General features: G+C 40.8%; 1 protein-coding gene across 2 annotated transcripts in view; it reads right to left on the reverse strand.

Moving 5' to 3' along the window:
• Window positions 1-24547, reverse strand: part of MYO1D (myosin ID) — a 364669-nt gene that overhangs the window by 237565 nt on the left and 102557 nt on the right. For both annotated transcript variants that reach the window (XM_045889402.3, XM_064582345.1), the window contains exons 3-10: window positions 23956-24049; window positions 21669-21834; window positions 20379-20432; window positions 18786-18881; window positions 14298-14414; window positions 12208-12411; window positions 2184-2329; window positions 1988-2102 (exon numbers count right to left, since the gene is read on the reverse strand). In XM_045889402.3, the coding sequence (XP_045745358.1) occupies window positions 1988-2102; window positions 2184-2329; window positions 12208-12411; window positions 14298-14414; window positions 18786-18881; window positions 20379-20432; window positions 21669-21834; window positions 23956-24049 (992 nt within the window). The remainder of the gene's footprint in view (window positions 1-1987; window positions 2103-2183; window positions 2330-12207; window positions 12412-14297; window positions 14415-18785; window positions 18882-20378; window positions 20433-21668; window positions 21835-23955; window positions 24050-24547) is intronic.

Genomic DNA, 24547 nt, shown 5'->3' on the forward strand with positions numbered 1-24547 from the left:
TTCAAACAACTATAAAAACAGACAAAAAAAACCCTGTAAGACGACTGAGGAAATGTGAACATGACTGGATATTTGATGATATTAAGGAATTACTGTTACATTTCTTAGGTGTAATAATGATACTGTGGTCATGGTATTTGTAAAAGTCTTTATGTTTTAGATAAGTACACAGGGCTATTTATAGGTGAAACAATATGATGTCTGAGATTTGCTTCAAAATAATCTGGGGGGTCAGGTGGGTGGGTGCGTCAGTGGGTCCAGATGACACAAGACTGGCAATCCACTGATAACTGTCAGAGCTGGTGACAGGTACACGGAGTTTATCATATCACAATCTCTGCTCTTATGTTTGCTTGAAATTTTCCATAATAAAAAACATTTTTAAAAATCAATCACTATGTTCAGAAGTTGAGTTTTTTAAAGGAAATAATCGCCCAGAATAGAGATTCTAATTTGGAAGGACCTGGCATGTAGTCGGTATAGTAACAATTACCTGCGACCTAGCCTTTTGTCCCCTCTAGGACATGTATTTCTTGGTTTATTTTGCTAAAGATTTTTGCATTTTTAGGGTGGTTGCTCCTTTTTCAGATGTTTGGGATAGCCTACTGCAGTTGTTGACTTTCCTCCTTATCAACTATGCCTGTGGAATTTGATATCCTGATTTTTAAAGGACATTTTTGACCAGTATCTCTGAATCACCTGTGAATAACAAGTTTTATGATCAAATTTGCTATAGAAAATCTAAGCTTCAGTTGTAATTGTGTATTAACTTGTATAACAGATCCATTCTAAGAAGGCTGCATCTAAAGTTAATTGAATTACATCTTAAATGTGCTATGAGAGTTCACTGTTTAAATCAGAATGATAGGTAATTCTACTACAAAGTAATAATACAACTTTTGGTTCATTTGTGAAACAGTAAAATTTACACTAATATACTTGAAAAAATTTTTTATGGTATTGTGAGGTTTAACACATGCTGGAAGGCAAAGATGCAATTTGAGGCAGGACAGCTACTAATTATACCACTGTCTCCCTTTCTGAATGAGAGGAGAGAGAAAGTAGGAAGGTGGGAAGAAATATAAAAGTAATTTACATACAGTATATCAAAGAAGCTTTAATACTGACTTTATTGTGTGTTCTATTTGCCAGGAGGATAAACACAGTTTTATAAACACAGAAATGTGTGGAAATTCAGAAGCTTTTGCATTTCTCAAGTCTGTCCTCAAAATTGTTTAAAAATACAAATTTAAAAGAAAACATTACTAGGTCTCAACCCGTCACAAGCAGGAGGTCAAATGGTAAGGAACAAGAGAGCCAACCAAGTCATGCTTTTCAGCGGTGGTGTCTGGGGCTTGCGCCCCAAGGGCAGTCCCACTTTCTGGCCCGCCCTCTTCAGACCTTTGACAACTGTCAGTGTTCATAAAGGGCCATGAGAAGGTGATAACACGTATGACATGAAGGATAGCAGACGGAAGTAAACGTGAATGTTTTCACGCCTGAGTTTTGGAGAATGTAAGTCATAATAACCGAAGATAGTAACAGTGCCACTTAGACTGCAAAGTAGAGGAGGAAAAAAAAAAAAAAGGAGAGATAAGAGGAGAAAGAGGACGGCAAGAGAATAAACTAAATTTGGAAGCAAAGCCCAATCGACTTAAGGCAAAAGTTGCTGCTCTGAGTAACCTCCGCCTGGCGCTAAACTCTACTAGACAGATACGAGCCAGACAACCCAGGTGGCATCAGCAATCAAGTGTGAGGGCTATAACTCAGCATTTCTGGGCACCAACAAGGCAGTCCGTCAAATGAGAGACATTCCACCCATCAACCCTGAAGATGACCTGTAATTACGTATCCCCAAAAGGAAAGACAATGTTCGGATGTTTCGTGGGCCCGAGAAAACTGCAACAGAACAGCTAACATGAAAAGATCTGACAGTGTCGACGCTACGTGCAACATGGGAAGCTACTTTCCAGAGGCGCGCACTCACGTGCTCCCAGGGGATGCCCTCCCGCTGGTACTCCTCCTGTTCTTGCTTCAGAACCAGCTGAATGAAGAGCTGCTGCAGTTTCTCGTTGCAGTAGTTGATGCAGAACTGTTCAAAGCTGTGAGAAAAGGAATCAGGTAGGTTCAGAGAGACGAAAAAATAAACACTATAGAGTTTTGAGCATCTTATTCCAGTTTACCTGTTGTTGTCAAAGATTTCAAAGCCATAGATATCCAAGACACCGATAACGGTGTTTTTCCCATGGACTGTGGTGTCATAGTTCTTGACCTCAATAATATCATTGATGCGAGTAACAATCCAACCAAAAAGGCGTTCGTATATTGCCTGTGAGGAGAACAACATCATTCATTCTTATCCATTTGGGATGGCGTCTTCTGTTTAGATCTGTGATAAGTTTTAAATTCTTAGATACTTTCTCCTTAACACTTAACATAGCTGTTATTACTCTAAACAGAAAAATTAGAAATGTAGATCATCTGTTAAAAACAAACAAACAAACTACATGATGTAGGTAACACTCCAGTAAATGGTTTGGATTTTTAGGATTATTATCGGTCACTATGATATTCCAAAACCACTCCCAGGTATGTTTCTGCGCTCAGCTCTATCAATAATGCGCCTTCTCCCTCTTAGAAGTCGCTTCAGAGGGGCAGAGCAAGATGGCAGAGGAGTAGGAGACCTGGATTTCATCTGGTCTCAGGAATTCAGCTGGATAGGGATCAAACCATTCTGAACACCTACAAACTCAACAGGAGATCGAAAAAAAGAATAGCAACAACTCTCTGAACAGAAAAGCGACCACTTTCTGGAAGGTACGACGTGCGGAGAAGTGAATCCGAGGTGATATTCGGGAGGATAGACAGTGGGGGAGGGGCCTCCGTTGGCCGCTTATGGCAAGTGATAGAGCGGCAGAGCACAAAATCAGAACTTTTAGAAGTCTGCTCCGCTGAGGGACGTCACTGGTGGCTAGGTGGGGGGTGGAACCCTCGTGGGACAGTGTGGTCTCAGGACCCTCAGGGTCACAGAAAGACCAGGGGTGCCTGAATGCAGCAGAGCTCCCAGTATCGGAGCGGGAAGCCGGCTGCAGAGACGGAGCCGAGGCGCGGACTCTCAGCTCGGGGTTGCCATAAACCATGATCCGCGGCACAGTCGGGCCACTGCTCCTCCAGCAGGGACCCAACAAGTAGCAGATCCGGGGATACTCACCTTCTTCCCTGGGAGGAGCGGTGCAGGAGCGCACCACAGGGATCTGCTGGGTTTGAAGACTCCACACCGAGTTGGGTACCAGAGATAGAAACGTGCGGTCACAGGCTGGGTGAGCATGGAGTGCGGCCGGAGACTGGGGAGATGGGAGCAACTGACTGCTTTTCTCTGGGGGTGCACTGAGGAGCGGGGCCCCGAGTTCCTGGCTCCTCTGGAGAGGAGATTGGGAGGCCACCATTTTCACTCTAGTCCTCCAAAGCCATACTGAAAGCTTGCAGGGAACAAAAGTCCCAAGAGCAAACCCGAGCAGATTACTTAGCCCAGACCGGGCAAGGGCGGGGCAATTCCGCCTCCGGCAAAGACATTTGGAAACCATGGCAACAGGCCCCTCCCCCAGAAGATCAGCAAGAACAGCCAGCCAAGACCAAGTCTACCCATCAATGAGAACAACAGAACTCCAGCGCTAGGGGAACACTGCACATAGAATTCATGGCTTTTTTACCATAATTCTGTAGTCTTTCAAAGTTAATTTTTTTTAACTGTCATTTTTTTTTGAATTTTTCTTTTTCCCTTTTTCAACCAACATCTTATCAATCCCTTTTTTAAAAAACATTTTTATTTTTCATTTTTAGAGTCATATTCTATCCCTTCATAGTAGTTACCTGTATTTTTGGCATATATATATGTTGTTCTCTCTTTAAAATTTTGAGATAGTTTCTTCTAACAGATCAAAAGATACCCTAAATCTCTAGTGTATGGTTTTTTTCTATTCCCCTGCCTGATCACATTCTCTCCCTTTTTTTTTCAAATCCTCTTTTTTTAAACTTATCAATTCCTTTTATAAAATTTTTTATAATTTCCATCTTTACAGTCATATTCCATCCCTTCATCATATCAACCCTTATTTTTGTACATATATAAGTTTTTCTTTCTTTAAAATTTTGGGAGGCACTTTCTTTTAACAGACCAAAATACACCCAAAATCTGTGTGGCACTGATCTATATACCAGCCTGATCATATTTGATCACATTCTGTTTTTGTTTTGTTTTGTTCTGTTTTTGTTTGTTTTTATATTTTTCTTTTTCTTTTTTTTTCTTTTTTCCTTTTTCTTTTTTCTCTCTTTCCCTTTCTTTTCCCACTGCTTCAGGTCTTTTCTGATTTGTTTAGAGTATATTTCCTGGGGACATTGTTACCCTGCTATCATTTATTCTCTCATTAATCTATTCTCCTCTGCACAAAATGACAAGACAGAAAAAATCACCTCAACAAAAAGAACAAGAGGTAGTACCGACTGCCAGGGACCTACTCAATACAGACATTAGTACGATGTCGGATCTAGAGTTCAGAATCATCACTTTAAAGATACTAGCTGGGCTTGAAAAAAGCATGGAAGTTATTAGAGAAATCCTTTCTGGAGAAGTAAAAGAACTAAAATCTAACCAAGTAGAAATCAAAAAGGCTATTAATGAGGTGCAATCAAATATGGGGGTGCTAACTGCTAGGATAAATGAGGCAGAGGAGTGATACAGAAGACCAAATGATGGAAAATAAAGAAGCTGAGAAAAAGAAAGATAAACAACTACTGGATCACGAGGGCAGAATTCGAGAGATAAGCGATACCATAAGACGAAACAACATTAGAATAATTGGGATCCCAGAAGAAGAAAGAGAGAGAGGGCCAGAAGGTATACAGGAGCAAATTATAGCAGAGAACTTCCCTAATTTGGGCAAGGAAACAGGCATCAAAATCCAGGAAGCACAGAGAACCCCTCTCAAAATCAATAAAAATAGGTCAACACGCCGACATCTAATAGTAAAACTTACGAGTCTCATAGACAAAGAGAAAATCCTGAAGGCAGCTCGTGAGAAGAGATCTGTAACCTACAATGGTAGAAACATTAGATTGGCAACAGACCTATCCACAGAGACCTGGCAGGCCAGAAAGGATTGGCAGGATATATTCAGAGCACTAAATGAGAAAAATATGCAGCTGAGAATACTATATCCAGCTAGGCTGTCATTGAAAATTGAAGGAGAGATAAAAAGCTTCCAGGACAAACAAAAACTAAAGGAATTTGCAAACACAAAACCAGCCCTACAAGAAATCTTGAAAGGGGTCCTCTAAGCAAACAGAGAGCCTAAAAGCAACATAGACCAGAAAGGAACACAGACAATATACAGTAACAGTCACCTTACAGGCAATACAATGGCACTAAATTCCTATCTTTCGATAGTTACCCTGAATGTAAATGGGCTAAATGCCCCAATCAAAAGACACAAGCTATCAGATTGGATTAAAAAACAAGACCCATCGATATGCTGTCTGCAAGAGACTCACTGTAGACCCAAAGACACCCCCAGATTGAAAGTGAGGGGGTGGAAAACCATTTACCATGCTAATGGACACCAAAAGAAAGCTGAGGTGGCAATCCTTGTATCAGACAGATTTTAAACCAAAGACTGTAATAAGAGATGAGGAAGGACACTATATCCTACTTAAAGGGTCTATTCAACAAGAAGATCTAACAATTGTAAATATCTATGCCCCTAACATGGGAGCGGCCAATTATATAAGGCAATTAATAACAAAAGCAAAGAAACACATCGACAACAATACAATAATAGTGGGGGACTTTAACAACCCCCTCCCTGAAATGGACAGATCGTCTAAGCAAAAGATCAACAAGGAAATAAAGACTTTAAATGACACACTGGACCAAATGGACTTCACAGACATATTCAGAACATTCCATCCCAAAGCAACAGAATACACATTCTTCTCTAGTGCCCATGGAACATTCTCCAGAATCGATCACATCCTAGGTCATCAATCAGGTCTCAACCGGTACCAAAAGATGGGGATCATTCCCTGCTATTTTCAGACCACAATGCTTTGAAACTAGAACTCAATCACAAGAGGAAAGTCAGAAAGAACTCCAATACATGGAGGCTAAAGAGCATCCTACTAAAGAATGAATGGGTCAACCAGGAAATTAAAGAAGAATTAAAAAAATTCGTGGAAACCAATGAAAATGAAAACACAACTATTCAAAATCTTTGGGATGCAGCAAAGGCGGTCCTAAGAGGAAAGTATATAGCAATACAAGCCTTTCTCAAGAAACAAGAAAGGTCTCAAGTACACAACCTAACCCTACACCTAAAGGAGCTGAAGAAAGAACAGCAAATACAGCCTAAACCCAGCAGGAGAAGAGAAATCATAAAGATCAGAGCAGAAATCAATGAAATAGAAACTAAAAGAACAGTAGAACAGATCAACGAAACTAGGAGCTGGTTCTTTGAAAGAATTAACAAGATTGATAAACCCCTGGCCTGACTTATCAAAAAGAAAAGAGAAATGACCCAAATCAACAAAATCATGAATGAAAGAGGAGAGATCACAACCAACACCAAAGAAATACAAACAATTATAAGAACATATTATGAGCAACTCTATGCCAGCAAATTAGATCACCTGGAAGAAATGGATGCATTCCTAGAGATGTATCAACTACCAAAACTGAACCAGGAAGAAAGAGAAAACCTGAACAGACCTATAACCACTAAGGAAATTGAAGCGGTCATCAAAAATCTCCCAACAAACAAAAGCCCAGGGCCAGATGGCTTCCCAGGGGAATTCTACCAAACATTTCAAGAAGAATTAATACCTATTCTTCTGAAACTGTTCCAAAAAATAGAAACGGAAGGAAAACTTCCAAACTCATTTTATGAGGCCAGCATTATCTTGATCCCAAAACCAGACAAAGACCCCATCCAAAAGGAGAATTACAGACCAATATCCCTGATGAACATGGATGCCTAAATTCTCACCAAAATACTAGCCAATAGGATCCAACAGTACATTTAAAGGATTATTCACCACGACCAAGTGGGATTCATCCCTGGGCTACAAGCTTGGTTCAACATCCGCAAATCAATCAACATGATACAATACATTAACAAAAGAACAAGAATCATATGATCCTCTCAATAGATGCAGAAAAAGCATTTGACAAAGTACAGCATCCTTTCTTGATCAAAACTCTTCAGAGTATAGGCATAGCGGGTACATACCTCAATATCATAAAAGCCATCTATGAAAAACCTACAGCGAATATCATTCTCAATGGGGAAAAACTGAGAGCTTTCCCCCTAAGGTCAGGAACGTGGCAGGGATGTCCACTATCACCACTGCTATTTAACATAGTATTAGAAGTCCTAGCCACAGCCATCAGACAACAAAAAGAAATCAAAGGCATCCAAATGGGCAAAGAAGAAGTCAAACTCTCACTCTTTGCAGGTGATATGATACTTTATGTGGAAAACCCCAAAGACTCCACCCCAAAACTGCTAGAACTCATACAGGAATTCAGTAAAGTGGCAGGATAGAAAATCAATGCACAGAAATCAGTGGCATTCCTATACACCAACAACAAGACAGAAGAAAGAGAAATTAAGGAGTCGATCCCATTTACAATTGCACCCAAAACCATAAGCTACCTAGGAATAAATCTTACCAAAGAGGCAAAGGATCTGTACTCAGAAAACTATAAAATACTCATGAAAGAAATTGAGGAAGACACAAAGAAATGGAAAAACGTTCCATGCTCATGGATTGGAAGAACAAATATTGTGAAGATGTCAATGCTACCTAGAGCAATCTACACATTCAATGCAATCCCCATCAAAATACCATCCACTTTTTTCAAAGAAATGGAACAAATCATCCTAAAATTTGTACGGAACCAGAAAAGACCCCGCATAGCCAGAGGAATGTTGAAAAAGAAAAGCAAAGCTGGCGGCATCACAATTCCAGACTTCCAGCTCTATTACAAAGCTGTCATCATCAAGACAGTATGGTACTGGCACAAAAACAGGCACACAGATCAATGGAACAGAATAGAGAGCCCAGAAATGGACCCTCAACTCTATGGTCAACTCATCTTTGACAAAGCAGGAAAGAATGGCCAATGGAAAAAAGACAGTCTCTTCAACAAATGGTGTTGGGAAAATTGGACAGCCACATGCAGAAGAATGAAACTGGACCATTTCCTTATACCACACACAAAAATAGACTCCAAATGGTTGAAAGACCTCAATGTGAGACAGGAGTCCATCAGAATCCTAAAGGAGAACACAGGCAGCAACCTCTTGGACCTCAGCCGAAGCAACTTCTTCCTAGAAACATCGCCAAAGGCAAGGGAAGCAAGGGCAAAAATGAACTACTGGGACTTCATCAAGATAAAAAGCTTTTGCATAGCAAAGGAAACAGTCAACAAAACCAAAAGACAACCGACAGAATGGGAGAAGATATTTGCAAATGACATATCAGATAAAGGGCTGGTATCCAAAATCTATAAAGAACTCATCAAACTCAACACCCAAAGAACAACGAATCCAATCAAGAAATGGGCAGAAGACATGAACAGACATTTTTCCAAAGAAGACATCCAAATGGCCAACAGACACATGAAAAAGTGCTCAATATCGCTCGGCATCAGGGAAATCCAAATCAAAACCTCAATGAGATACCACCTCACACCAGTCAGAATGCCTAAAATTAACAAGTTAGGAAACGACAGATGTTGGCGGGGATGCGGAGAAAGGGGAACTCTCCGACACTGTTGGTGGGAATGCAAGCTGGTGCAGCCACTCTGGAAAACAGTATGGAGGTTCCTCAAAAAGTTGAAATTAGAGCTACCATACGATCCAGCAATTGCACTACTAGGTATTTACCCCAAATATACAAATGTAGGGATCCGAAGGGGTACGTGCACCCCGATGTTTATAGCAGCAATGTCCACAATAGCCAAACTGTGGAAAGAGCCAAGATGTCCATCGACAGATGAATGGATAAAGAAGAGGTGGTATATATATACAATGGAATATTATGCAGCCATCAAAAGGAATGAGATCTTGCCATTTGCAACGACGTGGATGGAACTGGAGGGTATTATGCTGAGCGAAATAAGTCAAACAGAGAAAGACATGTATCATATGACCTCACTGATATGAGGAATTCTTGATCTCAGGAAACAAACTGAGGGTTGCTGGAGTGGGAGGTGGTGGGGGGGAGGGATGGGGTGACTGGGTGGTGGACACTGGGGAGGGCATGTGCTCTGGTAAGCGCTGTGAATTGTGCAAGACTGTTGAATCTCTGAAACAAATAATGCAATATATGTTAAGAAAGAAAAAAAAAAGTAGAAGAAGAAGAAGAATGTAGCAGGAGGGGAAGAATGAAGGGGGGGAAATCGGAGGAGTAGACGAACCATGAGAGACGATGGACTCTGAAAAACAAACTGAGGGTTCTACAGGGGAGGGGGGTGGGAGGATGGGTTAGCCTGGTGATGGGTATTGAGGAGGGCACGTTCTGCATGGAGCTCTGGGTAGTATGCACAAACAATGAATCATGGAACACTATATCTAAAACTAATGATGTAATGTATGGGGATTAACATAACAATAAAAAATTAAAAAAAATAAAAAGTCGCTTCATTACTTGATTGTGAATTTCATCAAATATTAAAAAGTGGGGAACCAACAAGTTAATATCTATGTTCCAGTAAAGTTCTACGGATTCTAAAAATACAAATATTGATTGATAATGCTACATAAATATCGGAGCCGAAGACCACAGTTTGAAATTCTTAGAAAGTCAAACGCACATCCAACACCCAAGGATACGCAGAGCTAGAAGCACATGGACGAAGGCACCACACACTCACACACACTCACATCCTGATACAAGGACACTCTATGGTACCACGTCTTTAGCACACACATGGTTAGCAACTCCCTCCATCCACCCCTCTCTCCACCTGCACTTATGCACACGCACTGCCTCCTTTGCCTCCCTTTTACTCTTCGATCCAGTCCAGTCTTTGATTACCTCCCCCCGCTCCACTGAAATGGCTCATCAAAGACCCCAAGCATCTCAGTGTAGACACTTTCTTGTGTCTCTATATAGATGTCTTACTCAGACACTCAGCGTCACTCCATATGGTTTCCCACCTCTTCTTGAACTTTCTCCCCTCTGGGATTTGTGACACCACACCTCCTTAATTTTCCTCCAATTTCACTGGCTGCTCCTTCTGGGTGACCTTAGGTAAGATCTCCTCCACCTGACCTCTAAAAGGTGGAGGTCCTCTGATCCTCTTCTCTTCACTCTCTAACACCTTATGAGTCAACTCATTCGATGCTAAACAGTAGTAATGTAATACTACTCCCAAATCTATTACTCCAACGCAGACCTCTCCTCTGAGCGCCAGACTCATGTGCTTGACAGCCAACCCGACAATATTCCTAGAGGCCTCACAGCCATCTCAAACATATGTGCTGTCAGGACTCTTGATCTCCCCATCTCGAAAAACTGTTCCTACCTTACTTCTAAGGGCTCCAGAAGTGTAGGAATTTATTCATTCAACAAATATTAGCTGACCGCTTACTCTGGGCAGGTTATTGGAGATACAGTACTAAAGCAAACATATTCACGGTCTCAGTCTCCAAAAGCACAGGGAGTAGGATGAAGGAAAAACCACACACACACACACACACTCTGAAGGTGAGGTGCGTGGCATCGGAGGATAATTTAACCTGTTTGGAACTCACAAGAGGCTGGGAAGGCATCCCTGAGAAAGTGGACTGAGATGAGAAGGATGACTAAGAGCTGACGAGGCAAGAGGGGGAGAGAAAAGGGATCCAAGCAGAGGCGACAGCATGTGCAGAGGCCCTGTGGCTGGAAGGAGAAAGGGATAGAGACAACCTGCAAGGCCTGAGAGAACACTAAGGTGTTGGAATGAAGGAAGGAGACCGGAGCATGGTGTGGAATGAGGCAGGAGATGCAGGCTAGAGCCAGACCACGCTAGGAGCGATCCTTGATTTTATCGTTCCCCAAACAGGGGCTGTGGATTTTATATCTCAAACACAGCCCGTCTCAAATCATCCTCTTTTCCCCATTTCTACGCTACCTGCCGTCACCTTTGTTGGATACTGAAATATCCCCGTAACAGTCTCCCTACTTCCATCCCCACCCACAGAAGATTTACCATACTGAGCGATCGCTTTAAAAATGCAGACTCGCTGTCATTGCCTCTGCTTAGAATCCTCCACTCCTCACTGCACTTGGATAAATCCAAATTCCTCTCGAGACTAAAAACCAAGCCTGGGACTTAGAAGAGTCAAAATGGAATACGCGGCCATCTAATCAACCAGCAACAAAGAAAAAGAAAACAAGGAAATGTAAACTTGGGAACATAACACATTTGCCACGCAGATAACAGACCAAGGGTTAAAGTGATCAGCTTTTACAAACAGGCAACAAAACAGCGAGCGGTCCTGAGGAAAATGTACAAAGGACACACCAGGCGATTCCTAGAGTGGATTTAAATACCTTACAAGCATACGGAAAGATGCTCAAATCCACTGGCAAGGAAAATGAAAGTAACCACGAGGTACTCCCGTACACCCATAAAGTCAGCCCATTTAAAGTTTAAAATCAGCGTGTCCTTTGATGTGGTGAGCTCATTCCTGGGAGTCTGTCCAGTAGGAATAAGAGCACTGGTGTGTAGGGACACACGCACAGGATATGACAGCATTCTTTCTCGTGGCAGAAAAAGGAAACAGGTGAATGAATTAAGGGGAGGATGGTTACTAACTCATGGCACCATCCCCACACAGACACAGAACACAAGGGATGAGAACTCCCTCAGCTGACCTGAGTCAGTCTTCATCAAACACTGGTGGGCAAAGCAAAATGGAGGGCGGTGAGAGGGCCCGTGCAGGCGTCATTAGCTTCCCAGTTAGTCGGATTCACTCTCCTCAGAACGCTTCCTGAGAGTGATACTCACAGTCAGGGTGTTTTATTGAGACTGTGATGGTCCAAAAGCACCACTCTGGGTTCTCAAAGCCTAAGCCCACTTTCATGGAACGTCTGGAAGCATCCTCACGGAAGTTCACTGAAACTGCATCCCCAGGCTGAAACAATGTCAGTTAGAAATCCCACCTTAGCAAGGGCATCCCTGCCGTAGCTAGCTTCCTGCTCCGTGTGCTGCTTGTCGATGATGTCACGCCCTGTGGCCACCGTCCGGTAGAGAAGGGCCTTCTCGACCACGTCCGTCTTGGTGGAGAGCAATTCTGCTATGATAGATACGACCTTGCCATTTTCAATGAGAGGCGTGTCACCATCCACCACAAATTTTAAATTTCCCTACACCAGAGAGAAAAAAACAAGACGCCATTTCCAGCAAGATTCTGAAACATTATGTCAGGGATATATTTGCCAATTAAAGATAAAATTCAAAGTGACCTTGTTTGTAGCACTGATTTTCTTAAATACATTACACGTATATAAAAAACTAGCACTTCATCCATGTTTCTTCTCTTCTCTAGACACTGATCTATCTCCTAATTTTCAGTATTTGTTTTTGACGGAGAGAGGTTTTACATTTTTTTGTAGTCGAATCTACGAATCTTTTGCTTTGGGGTTTCTTTTACTTTGGTGTCATACTTAGACCATTCCCACTCCAAAGATTTTATAAATATTCAATATTTTCTTTGAATACACAACTTTTCCCCTTACATTTAAGCTTTTAATTCAGAATTTATGTTGCTAAGTGGTGCAAAGAATCTAACTTTATTTTTTCAGATGGTCAGTTAGTTGCTCTAATACCATTCACTGAATGGCAGAGCTTTTCCTCCTGATTTGAAATGTCACCTTTAGGGGAGCCTGGGTGGTTCAGTTGGTTGAGCATCTGCCTTCAGCTCAGGTCAGGATCCTGGGGTCCTGGGATCGAGCCCTGTGTCAGGCTCCCTGCTCAGCGGGGAGTCTGCTTCTCCCTCTCCCTCTGCCCCTCGCCCCAATCATGCTCTCTTTCTCTCTCTTTCAAATAAATAAATGAAATCTTAAAATCTGAAATGTCACCGTTACTATATATTAAATTCCCCCAAGTTTCTGAGTCTATTTATATTTTACTTGTTCAATAAGCAATAAATACTTATCAACCCTCTACCAGCTGTCTAGCACATCAACCAATCTGTTGATTAATCTGATGATATATCTGAGCAACAAGTTTTAAAGTACTTTCACTTTACTATCATTTTAAATCTGGCAGAATTAGTCATGTATCCTCTCCTCTTTTCCCCCTACCCTACTACTCTTCTTTAGTACATTTTATTTGATCTTCTTACATGTTTATTGGTCCAGGTAAATTCTAGAGCCATTACGTCAACTTAAAAAATAAAATTCCTGTTTGGATTCTGAAGGATATTGTTGCACTTTATTTATAAACTGGTTGAAAGAACGGGACAATTTATAACGTTCAAGTCTTCCTAGTTAGGAACATTTACTTATGAAAACATTTATATTGCCCTATGATATTTTTCATATAGGTCCCACCCATTTCATTAAGAGTTAAATCTTGCCACATTAAAGTGAAAGGTAAGTTTTATCCCAGATTTGAATTCATGGTGTCACTCATTTTTTCTAAGGTTACATGTTCACTATATTTTCAACGTCTATAATTATATACATAGGAATGAGAGAAATCTGACAGATGGCCCTTGACCTGAGTTTGCTATGGTGTAGTGCGGCTTGACTGGACCATAGGTTGGTCATCTTGTCTACCCAGTTGGCCACCGTGAATTGGCTGCACCTTCAGGCCAGTTGTACCACCCCTTTAGGGCTCATTTCCCAACCTGAAAAATGAGATGGTCAGGATTCTAATTCTGATTATTTATGAGCATGCTTCAAGTGCTACTGGAAATGTATTCTGTTCAAAAGATTTTAGCTTTTACCATTGGTGGTCATATCATTACTGAATTCTTTTATCCTCAGAATGAAACAGTTCAAAATCTGACATACCAGTAAGACAATGAATTAAAGCTAAGTTTCAAAACCTACAGTGACTTCGAAAATTCCTCATAATATTATAAAATGATGGAGAGAACCACAGATACAGTACTTGCTTCAAAACGTAAGAGAAATTTTCTTTATATAAATTAGTTTTTAAATCTGCAGGGAAAAAGCAAAATCTTCAGAAAGAGCATCCTGTCTCCACAGGGAGGCAATATATTCTGAAAGGTGTCCCTACTCACCAAGTGAAGAATGGCTGCCAGAATCTTATACACTGTTTGAGTCTCCTCAGGTTTGAAACCAATTACTTTCATGGCATCAGCTACTACTTTGAATTCTGCAGCATCGTTGATAGAAGACTGGGAATGAAAATGGAAAACTTAAGTCACTGACATTTCATATGGGCATTAAAATCTATCAATTATGAGACTACATTCGAGTTTAGCCAAGGTCTTTTGTAGTAGTCTTTTGTTGTAGTCTTTTGATGCTTTTGTAGTAAGTCACTAAGTACCCAGAGAAAATAAAATTATTTTAAGAGTAGAAATATCACTCAGCACACAAAATATCCATTTGTGTGTGAGAGCCACCATCACATAAAATAGGCGTGACATACTTTTCTGGAATCTTCAATGAGGAAGCAAGTCCTGAGCTGCTTCACAGAAGCTGACTGCCACTCTGTGATGAGTGAAGAAAACATGAGATGTGATTCACAAATGGAAATACTGACCATGGGAGCTTCTCGAAGACACACGCCTGACTATTGTTGCCAATGGCTTTTTGTTCCACAATTAGTCTTGTAAAGTCTGGGAATAATACTCCCTTCTCTTGGATGGTCAGGCTTTTTACCTCACAGGTGAGGAAAAGAAGGCCCCCATCCCCCAAAGCAGAGTGGGCTGCCTCAATCATTCAGCAAGCTATTAGATATTCTGGGACTACAACCACTTTTCACAAACATTTGGTGCATCAGATCTTCTAAGTGGTTCGAGGGGGCTGCTCTAGATTGAATGTTTGTATCCCCCTAAAATTCATATGTTGAAATCTTGATATCCCCCCGCCCCCAAAAGGTGATGGAATTAGGAGGTAGGGCCTTTGGGAGGTAATTAGGTCATGAGGGTGGAGCCCTCAATAAATGGGATTAGTGCCATTGTAAGAGGCCCTAAATTCCTCATCCCTTCTGCCCTGTGAGGACATAGAGAAGGCTCCACCTATAAACCAGGAAGAAGGCCCTTACCAAATCTGCAGGTGCCTTAATCTTTGACTCCCCAGCCTCTAGAACAGTGAAAAACGAACATTTGTTGTATATAAGCCACCCAATTTATGGTATTTTTGTTGTAGTAGCCCAACTGGAACAATCAAAGATAAATCACCAGCCTCAAGGAGCTATAGCCATCAGGTTGGAAATACCAACACATCAACAGAAATTTACAGTGAAGCAATGGTAACGGCCTATCTCAAGAAAGTTTTCCCAGAGCAGCAGCTGCAGAAGGCCTGACTGATCTTTTCCTTGGTGCATTTCTCCTCTGGCAGGGACACAGAGGATCTGGCCTGACGCTCATCTTTTGAGGAGGCACATGGGAAGGGGTCCTCTGTGCCTGATGAGTACCTGTTCCTCTAGTATCCAGGACATGACAAGGCAAGTCCCTCCACCTACCTGGTTCTTTGACCTTGGGCAAGATACTTAACATCCTTGAGTCTCAGTTTCCTCATGGGTAAGATGGGCACAACAATACAGGGTTGTTGTGAAAATTGGATGAGAATTATGTAAAGCACTTCCCTAGTTCCTAGCACATAAAAAGCACTAGACAAGTATCAGATAGAACTATTATTATAAACTGCAACTGTGCTGAAATTGCATAAAAACTAGACAGAAAGTCTAAATGTCCTACTGTGGGGAACTATTGGCTGCTAGAACACTGATTTGTTCACCTCTCTCCAAGTATACTTGTCCTTCAGGACTGGTCTACCCCGCAGCCTCAGGAGGCAAATCTTCATGGGCAGAAACTATCATGGTGATCCTCCCATTACCAAGGGACTGACCAGCCATGGGCTTGTGATGCTGTTCTGGTCAAAAAGACATGAGGTTTCCCTAGTTACAAAGGGACATGAGCCAGGATCATATCCTCTGCCTATGACTTCTGGAACTGCAGCTGCCATTTTGGGGCCATGAGGAAAATCAGCCTAAGCACACAAGTCAAATCCAGTGAGGATGGGAGAGTTTTAAGTTGGAGAAACAAACAACATCTGGGTCCCTACCAACACTGTGATGGCATTAAATTAACTCTGGAACTGTCCCATCTCAGGGCTTCTCTGAGTTACATGAGATAAATTAAAATTTCTTATTGTTTTGGAAGACTTTCATTTGGTTTTATCTTCCCCTTCAACCCAAAGTATCTTTTTTTTTTTTTTTAAGATTTTATTTATTTATTCATGAGAGACAGAGGCAGAGGGAGAAGCAGGCTCCCCGCGGAGCAGGGAGCCCGATGCGGGACTCGATCCCAGGACTCTGGGATCATGACCTGAGCCGAAGGCAGACGCTTAACCGACTGAGCCACCCAGGCGTCCCAAACCCAAAGTATCTTAATTGTACACTCTTTCCTATATTTTTAGGATAATTAAGTAAAATTGTGATACACAGTATAATACTTTATAGTTATTAAAATCATTCTATTAACATATTTGTTAATGGGAAGATATTAATAAATAGTCATTTAATAAAAGCAAATTTATTTCATCAGAGTTTATTGCATGATTTCATTTATAAATATATATACATAGAGATGTATGTATCTGGCTGGCTGGCTCAGTCAGAGCAGCATGTGATTCTTGATCTCCGGTTCATGAGTTTGAGCCCCACAGTGGGTGTAGAGATTACTTAAAAATAAAATCTTAAAAAAAAATAAAATAAATTTTCATACCATCATCAATAACTATCTCTGGAAGGTAACCTTTAGTATATTTTTTCTTTTCTTCTGGTATATCTTTATTTAGGTTCTGACTATGATCACACATTATGTCTTTTTTTTTTTTATAAAAGAGAAAAACAAAGGAGGCAGGGAGAAAGAAATGGGAACTGGATGAAAGAAAACCAAAGTTACATTTAGCTTCAGGCAAAGGCTAAATGTTCATTTAATACTTGCTTTCTGTGGCAGTGCTACATGATCGGGCCAAAAGTAATTTGGTCAGTAAGACAATTTGATTAAAGAGGAACATTTCTGGTCATTGGCTTTTTAAGTGCTGGTTTCACAATCCCTTCTGCATCTCTGAGCACTGTTGGCCTACTCTCAGCTCAAGTGCTGCCCTCTATTGTCTTGTTTTCAATTAATTTTCACCCAGACATCCTACTCTGAGATGATTGTAAAAGTAAAACAAAACAAAACAAAAAAAACCCATGCAACTTGAATGTCAAACAATGGAAAATTAATCGGGAAAGCCTAAATATCATTTATTTCTATGCACGGCAATAAAAATACAGCTAATCAGGTAATGCATGTATAATTCGCTTTAGATAAATAATAGAAATAAAAAAGGAAACACCTCCCACATCTTAAATTTTTTTTTTTTTTAAGATTTTATTTATTTATTTAACAGAGAGAGAATGAGAGAGAGAGCACATGAGAGGGGGGAGGGTCAGAGGGAGAAGCAGGCTCCCTGCCGAGCAGGGAGCCCAATGCGGGACTCGATCCAGGGACTCCAGGATCATGACCTGAGCCGAAGGCAGTCGCCCAACCAACTGAGCCACCCAGGCGCCCCACCTCCCACATCTTAGATCCTTTTCCTTTCTTTCCTTTTACAAATTCTTTTATTTCTCCCCTGACTACAAAAGCAATGCATTTTTTTTTATTACAAAACAAATTTAAAACATGGAAAAGTACAAGAACACAGATACCTATAATCTCAGCCATTCAGAATCAGTAATTAAAACCTACCCTCCGTATCTTATTTTATGTATTTATGTACCTTGCTCTGACAAAGTAGGATAATATTGTAATTACCAGTTTATAGTCTACCATCAACAGACTACTATATTATTAGGATGAGCTGTAAAGTGACTAGCAGAACACTAATTAGAAATAAAAGAGCAGTCTACAGCCATACCACCCTGAACGCGCCCGATCTCGTCTGATCTCGGAAGCTAAGCAGGGTCAGGCCTGGTTAGTACTTGGATGGGAGAAATAAAAGAGCAGAAAAGCATCTGCATATGGGAGTGCAAAAGGCCCACATGCAAGTGAAGGGAAAAAAACTTAAAATTTGAAGGCTGAATAGAAATGCTCCAGGGTCACAAAACTATTTCCAGGATATGTCAAAATCAGTACTTGAAAAAATAGTAAATGGAGGAGATCTTTGATACTCATTTTCAACCAGGGTGCTTTTAAAGTTCCTTCTGTCTCCCCAACTTGCCTGTGGCCAAACCATATGGCATCTTTCTCTGAGGTGGATTTCCTAGTCATATCAATATTTTTACAGTGTCAAAAGGAATAGGATTAAAAATTGAAAAAAACCCACAAGAGAGAAACTTCATTTCCGTCAGATGGCAATGAAACACAGAAATGGTTATTAAGTGAAGTTGTTGAAGTGAAGTTGCAGTCAGTCTCTGTCCCTGAGAATTTAAAAACCAGAATGGAAGAAAAGAGTCACTCATTTGCTTAAAGGCAGCAGGCTGGACCAGAGAATTACTTAACGTCCCCTCCGGTTTTTTGTCTGATTCTGTATCTCAGAGAGGAAGCCCTTACCTTTAATTGAGCGCCTACATGGATATAGTTGTAAGATGACAGGGATTTCTGGAGATGTAGAGAGCATAGCATCTGCTCTGAACCTCCCTGAAGTAGCTGAAAAAATATTTAATTAGAAATAAATTGGCAAAATACACGCTGAGCCAAGTATATCAAATATTATAACAATGGTAATCTTGCTTTTACTATGGTCATTTGTTAAACAGGAGCTTATGCATTGTGGTGGTCACTTGCTTAGTGGCCTCATTATCCAGACAAGATAGAGTTGTGTTTCAGAATTCAGAAAAAGTCAATATTGCTGTGGAAGTAAGAGGTATCAGCAGGCAGTCACATGCTGAATCACACTGGAAACAAATAGCCTTTCCTCGTCAATCTCTGTCAGGAAAGGAACACCACTGGATACCCACGACTGAAGGGTTGAACAAAGACAAATTTTAACACATTCATCCAAGTAGGAAAAACACTGGGAAGAGCGTATGGGTTCTAGACATGAAAAGAACTCTTTTATATTCGGTAGAAAAACAGTTTAAGGAAAACATGGTGAATTGTCAACAAAAACACGAATACAATATGGATGCGTAGCCCTTATTTATAGAACATACCTTTGGAAGGCACTACGTTTAAATTTTCTACATTAAACTGTATGCTTTGTTTTACTTAAAAGGTATAATTATCAGATTTTCGAAAGTGATCTTTTAAAACTAAATATACCAGAACTTGTATATACAAATGAGCACTGTCTGTTAAAACAGTTACCTAGAAAAGATTAAACCCGGCTGAATTGTATTCAACTTATGCTGACACTGCTTATCCCCTGCAGAGACTGTCTCCATATGGAAATCAATCTTACTGATTTATAGTTTTACTTTTAAAAAATCCCAAACAGCATTGCTTCATTTGATCACCCACTTAATTTCTTAGCACTGGTTCATGTTACTTGGGGCTTTAAAAATTTTAATTATGTATCATACTTAAATACATTAAATACATACATCTCTGAGCACAGACTTGTTAACAGAAAGGCTACTTTAAAAGATTCTGCCTTTGACTCTAAAAGCATTCTCAAAAGAGGTATCAAATTTTTTTCTAAGCAATCACAGCTTTGATGGGATAAAGACGACAATTCTCCCTTGAATTCATAATTGTTTTAAGTAATCATATTGCTTTATAGCCACCATGAGCAAAATAAACTGGAGCTGTATTCCTGTCTCTGGGCTCCCAAATACGGGAACAACAGCTTCAATTCAAAATAAAACACAATTAATTTAACATATCCAGAATTTACCATTTCAAAAACTTTTACAGATATTAAACTGTTCTCTACGTTGCCAAAAAATGGAGGTGATGCTCAACCAAGGCAGTCAAGTCATCTGGTGGGTTAACCACCTGCTAGCTCTTTATAATAATCATGCTCATCAAATATCTGAAGCAGCACATGGGCTACGGTGTGTGCATGCATGTACACATGTGTAATGTGTCCTGGGCCAATGGAGGCAAAGGAGGCACGGGACAGGGGAGAGTCCCAACATAAAATATTCATTCCCGGTACAACTGGGCCAATGATGGATTACCTGCACAGCAGCGGATACTAACCTGATAAAAAGAATGAAAGCTTCTTTCTCCTGGCTGTTGCACAATCACTCGAGACTAAAAAAAAAAAAAAAACAAAAAAAAACCACCACATTAAATCATTAATCTGAGAATGCACCCTGAAAACAAAGTGCAAGTCAAGTTCTCAGGAAATCGCCTATCAATAGTGCATTTAAATGTCCTAAAGACCCCATAGATTACCCACCTAAAACTAGGCCTCCTCTGTGGGGTTTTCTGTGCAACTTTTAATATTCTTTTTACTGCTTAAAACAGAATTCCCTAAACTTTATGACAATGAAGCTTTTTTTTTTTTTTAACCTGGAGCCTAAAGACGGGATTTTTAGGGGGAAGAGGATTGGACGTGGGAGAACAGGAAAGGATGTTCAGGGTCCCCAGGGTCTGCTGGCATTTCAAAGAGCAATGCCTTATGTCCTGCAGGAAAATCAGTTGAGCAAGACCAGTCTATGGAGGCCCCTGCCTTAGATGGCCCCCGAAAGCCTGCTGTGAGAGGTCTCACACTGTACGTTCATTCGGAGGGGTCCTTCTGAGGGACTCTGCATGTAAAGTGAAGCCACGAAACATTTTGGAAAAAAACTGATAACACCAGGCATTTCCAGTCCTTTTGTAACTGACACTGATAAAAACCCTTATTTCCTTAATGGTCTGACATCGATTTAACAAACAGAAATAGATTTTGCTGTGTTACACTGTCATAAAGGACGCTATGAACACACAGAAACCAGAAGAAAATGAGATTCAGGTTCATTAAAATAAATATACATGGAAGTATCAAGTCAGTGTGTTGTATACCTTAAATGTGCGTGGTGTCAAATATCAATTATATCTCACTTAAAAAAGGAGAGTTCTATGGGCATAATTCTGTGAAAAGAGCATCAATGGGTGGGCTGGCTTTTCTGCGATGTGTTCAGGACAACAGCAGGAAAACATATGGGCAATGGTGATGTGTCAAAAGAGTAGAACTGATTAGTCCTAGATTGTGTTTTGGTCAAATCTTACCCAGAAGTTGGCATGCATTCACATCCACTCCCACTCCTGGCCACACACACACACCTAAATCCTTATCTACGAAGCCCAAACTTTTTCCACCGTGATATTGTAGGAGCTGAGAAGAAGAGCATCTTGTCACAGAAAAGGAACTGAGGAGCAGGAAGGGAGGGAGGATAGGATTTAAAACTACTTTTAAGTAATTTAAAAAATTCTATACACATGATTAGGTTTAAAAAAAAATTCAGCACTGGAAAACATTACCCTCAGAAATTAAGCACATTTTACCTTCTCCAATAAGTAGTTATTGATATGTCCACCAATAGGATCTCCCTTGAAATCAAAGTTGATATCCATATATTTTCCAAACCTACTTGAGTTGTCGTTACGGTTGGTTTTGGCATTTCCGAAAGCTTCCAAGACACAGTTGGACTTAAGCAACATATTCTTCACTCTTTGGCACAGATAAATGAAAGTCATTATAAAAAGTTTAGAGGCTGGGCCTTTTAGAAAAACCAGGTTTTGTTAAAGCACATCCAAACATTTATACAAAGATGCTGACTGCAGCATTGTTTGCAGTATTAAAACAAACCCTAAATGTCCACTAGTAGGGTTGGGTAAAAAAACTTTTTTCCTAGTATAGGATGCATTGACAGAGAAAGAGGTCCAGAATAAACTAATGAATGAGAAATTAGGTTGCAAAATAACATGTGTTGCAGGGTCTTTGTGGGTCTGTGCATGTGTCCACGTGAGTGTGTGTGGGCAGGCACATAGGTCAATAACTACTTAAAAATCGGGAAAGGCTAGTACATTTCACTATAGGGACCTAGCTTGACAGGGTATGTACAGTGGGATTTTGGGGGATTTCCACCTTGGACAAAATGCTGTAATTTTTAGTTTTTAAGTGAACATGTTTTATTGACAAAGAAAAATCTTAAAAAGATGTGTTCTGAAAAGAAAGAATGGGTGACACATTCATTCCTTATTCAATGAATGCTAACTTTCTATAGCACAGTCTCTCCCAATGGATACTTTTTAACTTTCTGCTTGTCCTTAAGTCTTTGTTTTTATTTCCCTGGCAAAACTCCTCTAGCATGGCCACACCTGCAGGAATCACACTGGCCATTGAAATAAACTAATGTAGCAGATCCTCTATGACTCTAAGTCACCCCATAACACTGCCAGCTTCTCTCCTCCCACATGAAAGTATGCTTTTAAAATGTGGGGAGGGGGGATTGCACACTTATGGTAAACAAAGGCAACCATCTTTAAAACTATAGTAAGATATGCCCATGAAACACTAGTCAATGTACACATGCCTGACTCTACTATACCAACTGGCTTTAGAAATAAAGTTAGTTTGGGCGCCTGAGTGGCTCAGTTGGTTAAGCGACTGCCTTTGGCTCAGGTCATGATCCTGGAGTCCCTGGATCGAGTCCCGCATCGGGCTCCCTGCTCCGCAGGGAGCCTGCTTCTCCCTCTGACCCTCCCCCCTCTCATGTGCTCTCTCTCTCATTCTCTCTGCCTCAGATAAATAAAATGTTAAAAAAAAAAAAAAAAAAAGAAATAAAGTTAGTTCTCCCGAGCTTCTACAGAAATTCAGATAACTGACTCATATTCGTGTCTTCATCATAGGAGATTGCAAATTCAGAATCAGAAGTGGGGATGTGTCACAGTCAAGAAAAAGGCCTCTTTGACCTCCAGCCCAGTTATGTAGAAATGAGGAAAGCCCTGGAAGGGTGAGTCTAGTCTACACCGCCTTCTTTCGTACCAACCCTGCATCCTTTCTTTTCTAGTCATAAACTGAAGGCTGAAATGTGCATGCGGAGGGGACTCTTCGGAAAACAAATACTGAGCTTCACACTAGCAACTCTGAAAATCTTTTTTTCTCTCAAAAAGTGCACACCATAGAAGAAAGTTAAGTCATGTTACTTTATCGCCACATTTCTTTCTTAAAACAAAAACAAAAACAAAAAAACCCCCATCCATTCGTTCCTTACAAATGGATTAAGAAAATACTATGTGGCGCTCAGTGCTAAAAGCCGGGTCCCGCAGACAGCGCCCAGTAGTCTGCATCCTTGTCATACGCTGACAGCAGCCTGGCATGAAACTTAGAAAGAAAAAGGAATCATTCTTAGTGTTTCTAATATCAGGGGTTTGGGCTGTGACAGTGCAATTCAGGGAAGGCATGGATCTGCATCCCGGAGCCCCCTTTCCCTCCAGGAACCCAGGGCTCCTCAGAAGACAGCATAACAAAGACAACTTGAACAATGACATCTGCCCGTGGGAAGACCTTAGCTGAGCACCTGTGACGCCGAAGGCAGCAGTTACAGGTGGAGTGGGGAAACTTCCAACTCTTGCAGCATTACCTCGTTTCCTATTTAGGTAAAGCTTACCAAGCAGTATTTCTCTACGAAGAAGCGAATATAGAAATAGGGTGACACAGATCAAAGGGCAGAGATAGTATTTAATCATCAACAAATGCTGGCTCCGTATCCGAGCTTCAGCCCTGGCAAGTGTGTGTAGAAAGTGAAGCCCCAAAGAGAGCATCTCCCCATCTTCGTACCGCCCTTACCTCTCCACCTCGGCTCTCTGGCTGGGGTTGGTGATGGCCGCGATGTACTGCATAATGTACTTACTGGCTTCCGTCTTACCCGCACCACTCTCCCCTGCAGGAAAAGTTGTGCAAGGCTTAACACTGTCACTGAAACCAACAGTAAGCTGACTTGTAACAGAATAGTTGCAAATTTTGATGTTATTTACTTAAAATTATTTATGTTACATCACTTTTTTTTTATGAGTGATTTCCTCCCATCTTGATACAGTCTAGGTTCTAACAGCCCTAAAAATGCTGAGAAAAAAATAAGCCTATTATAGAAGTAAAATAACAAACAGATTACAAGTTAAGATGTACTAAGTAGAAAATATCAAGGGATAAAATGGGGTAAATGAATTCCTGAGACCAGAGTCTTGGTGCTTGGCAGTGACTTTTAAGCACAGCAGAAACAAAACAAGCTAGTGACTCAAACACTGGCCATGGCTAAGTTCATATAACTTTTTTTTTTTTAAGATTTTATTTATTTATTTGACAGAGAGAGGCACAGCAAGAGAGGGAACACAAGCAGGGATGGGGAGAGGGAGAAGCATGCTTTCCGCTGAGCAGGGAG

The sequence above is a fragment of the Mirounga angustirostris genome, unplaced genomic scaffold (genome assembly GCF_029215605.1).
Source record: "Mirounga angustirostris isolate CCGP_5_RB_7025 unplaced genomic scaffold, mMirAng1.0.hap1 SCAF_17, whole genome shotgun sequence".
Lineage (NCBI taxonomy): Eukaryota > Metazoa > Chordata > Mammalia > Carnivora > Phocidae > Mirounga > Mirounga angustirostris.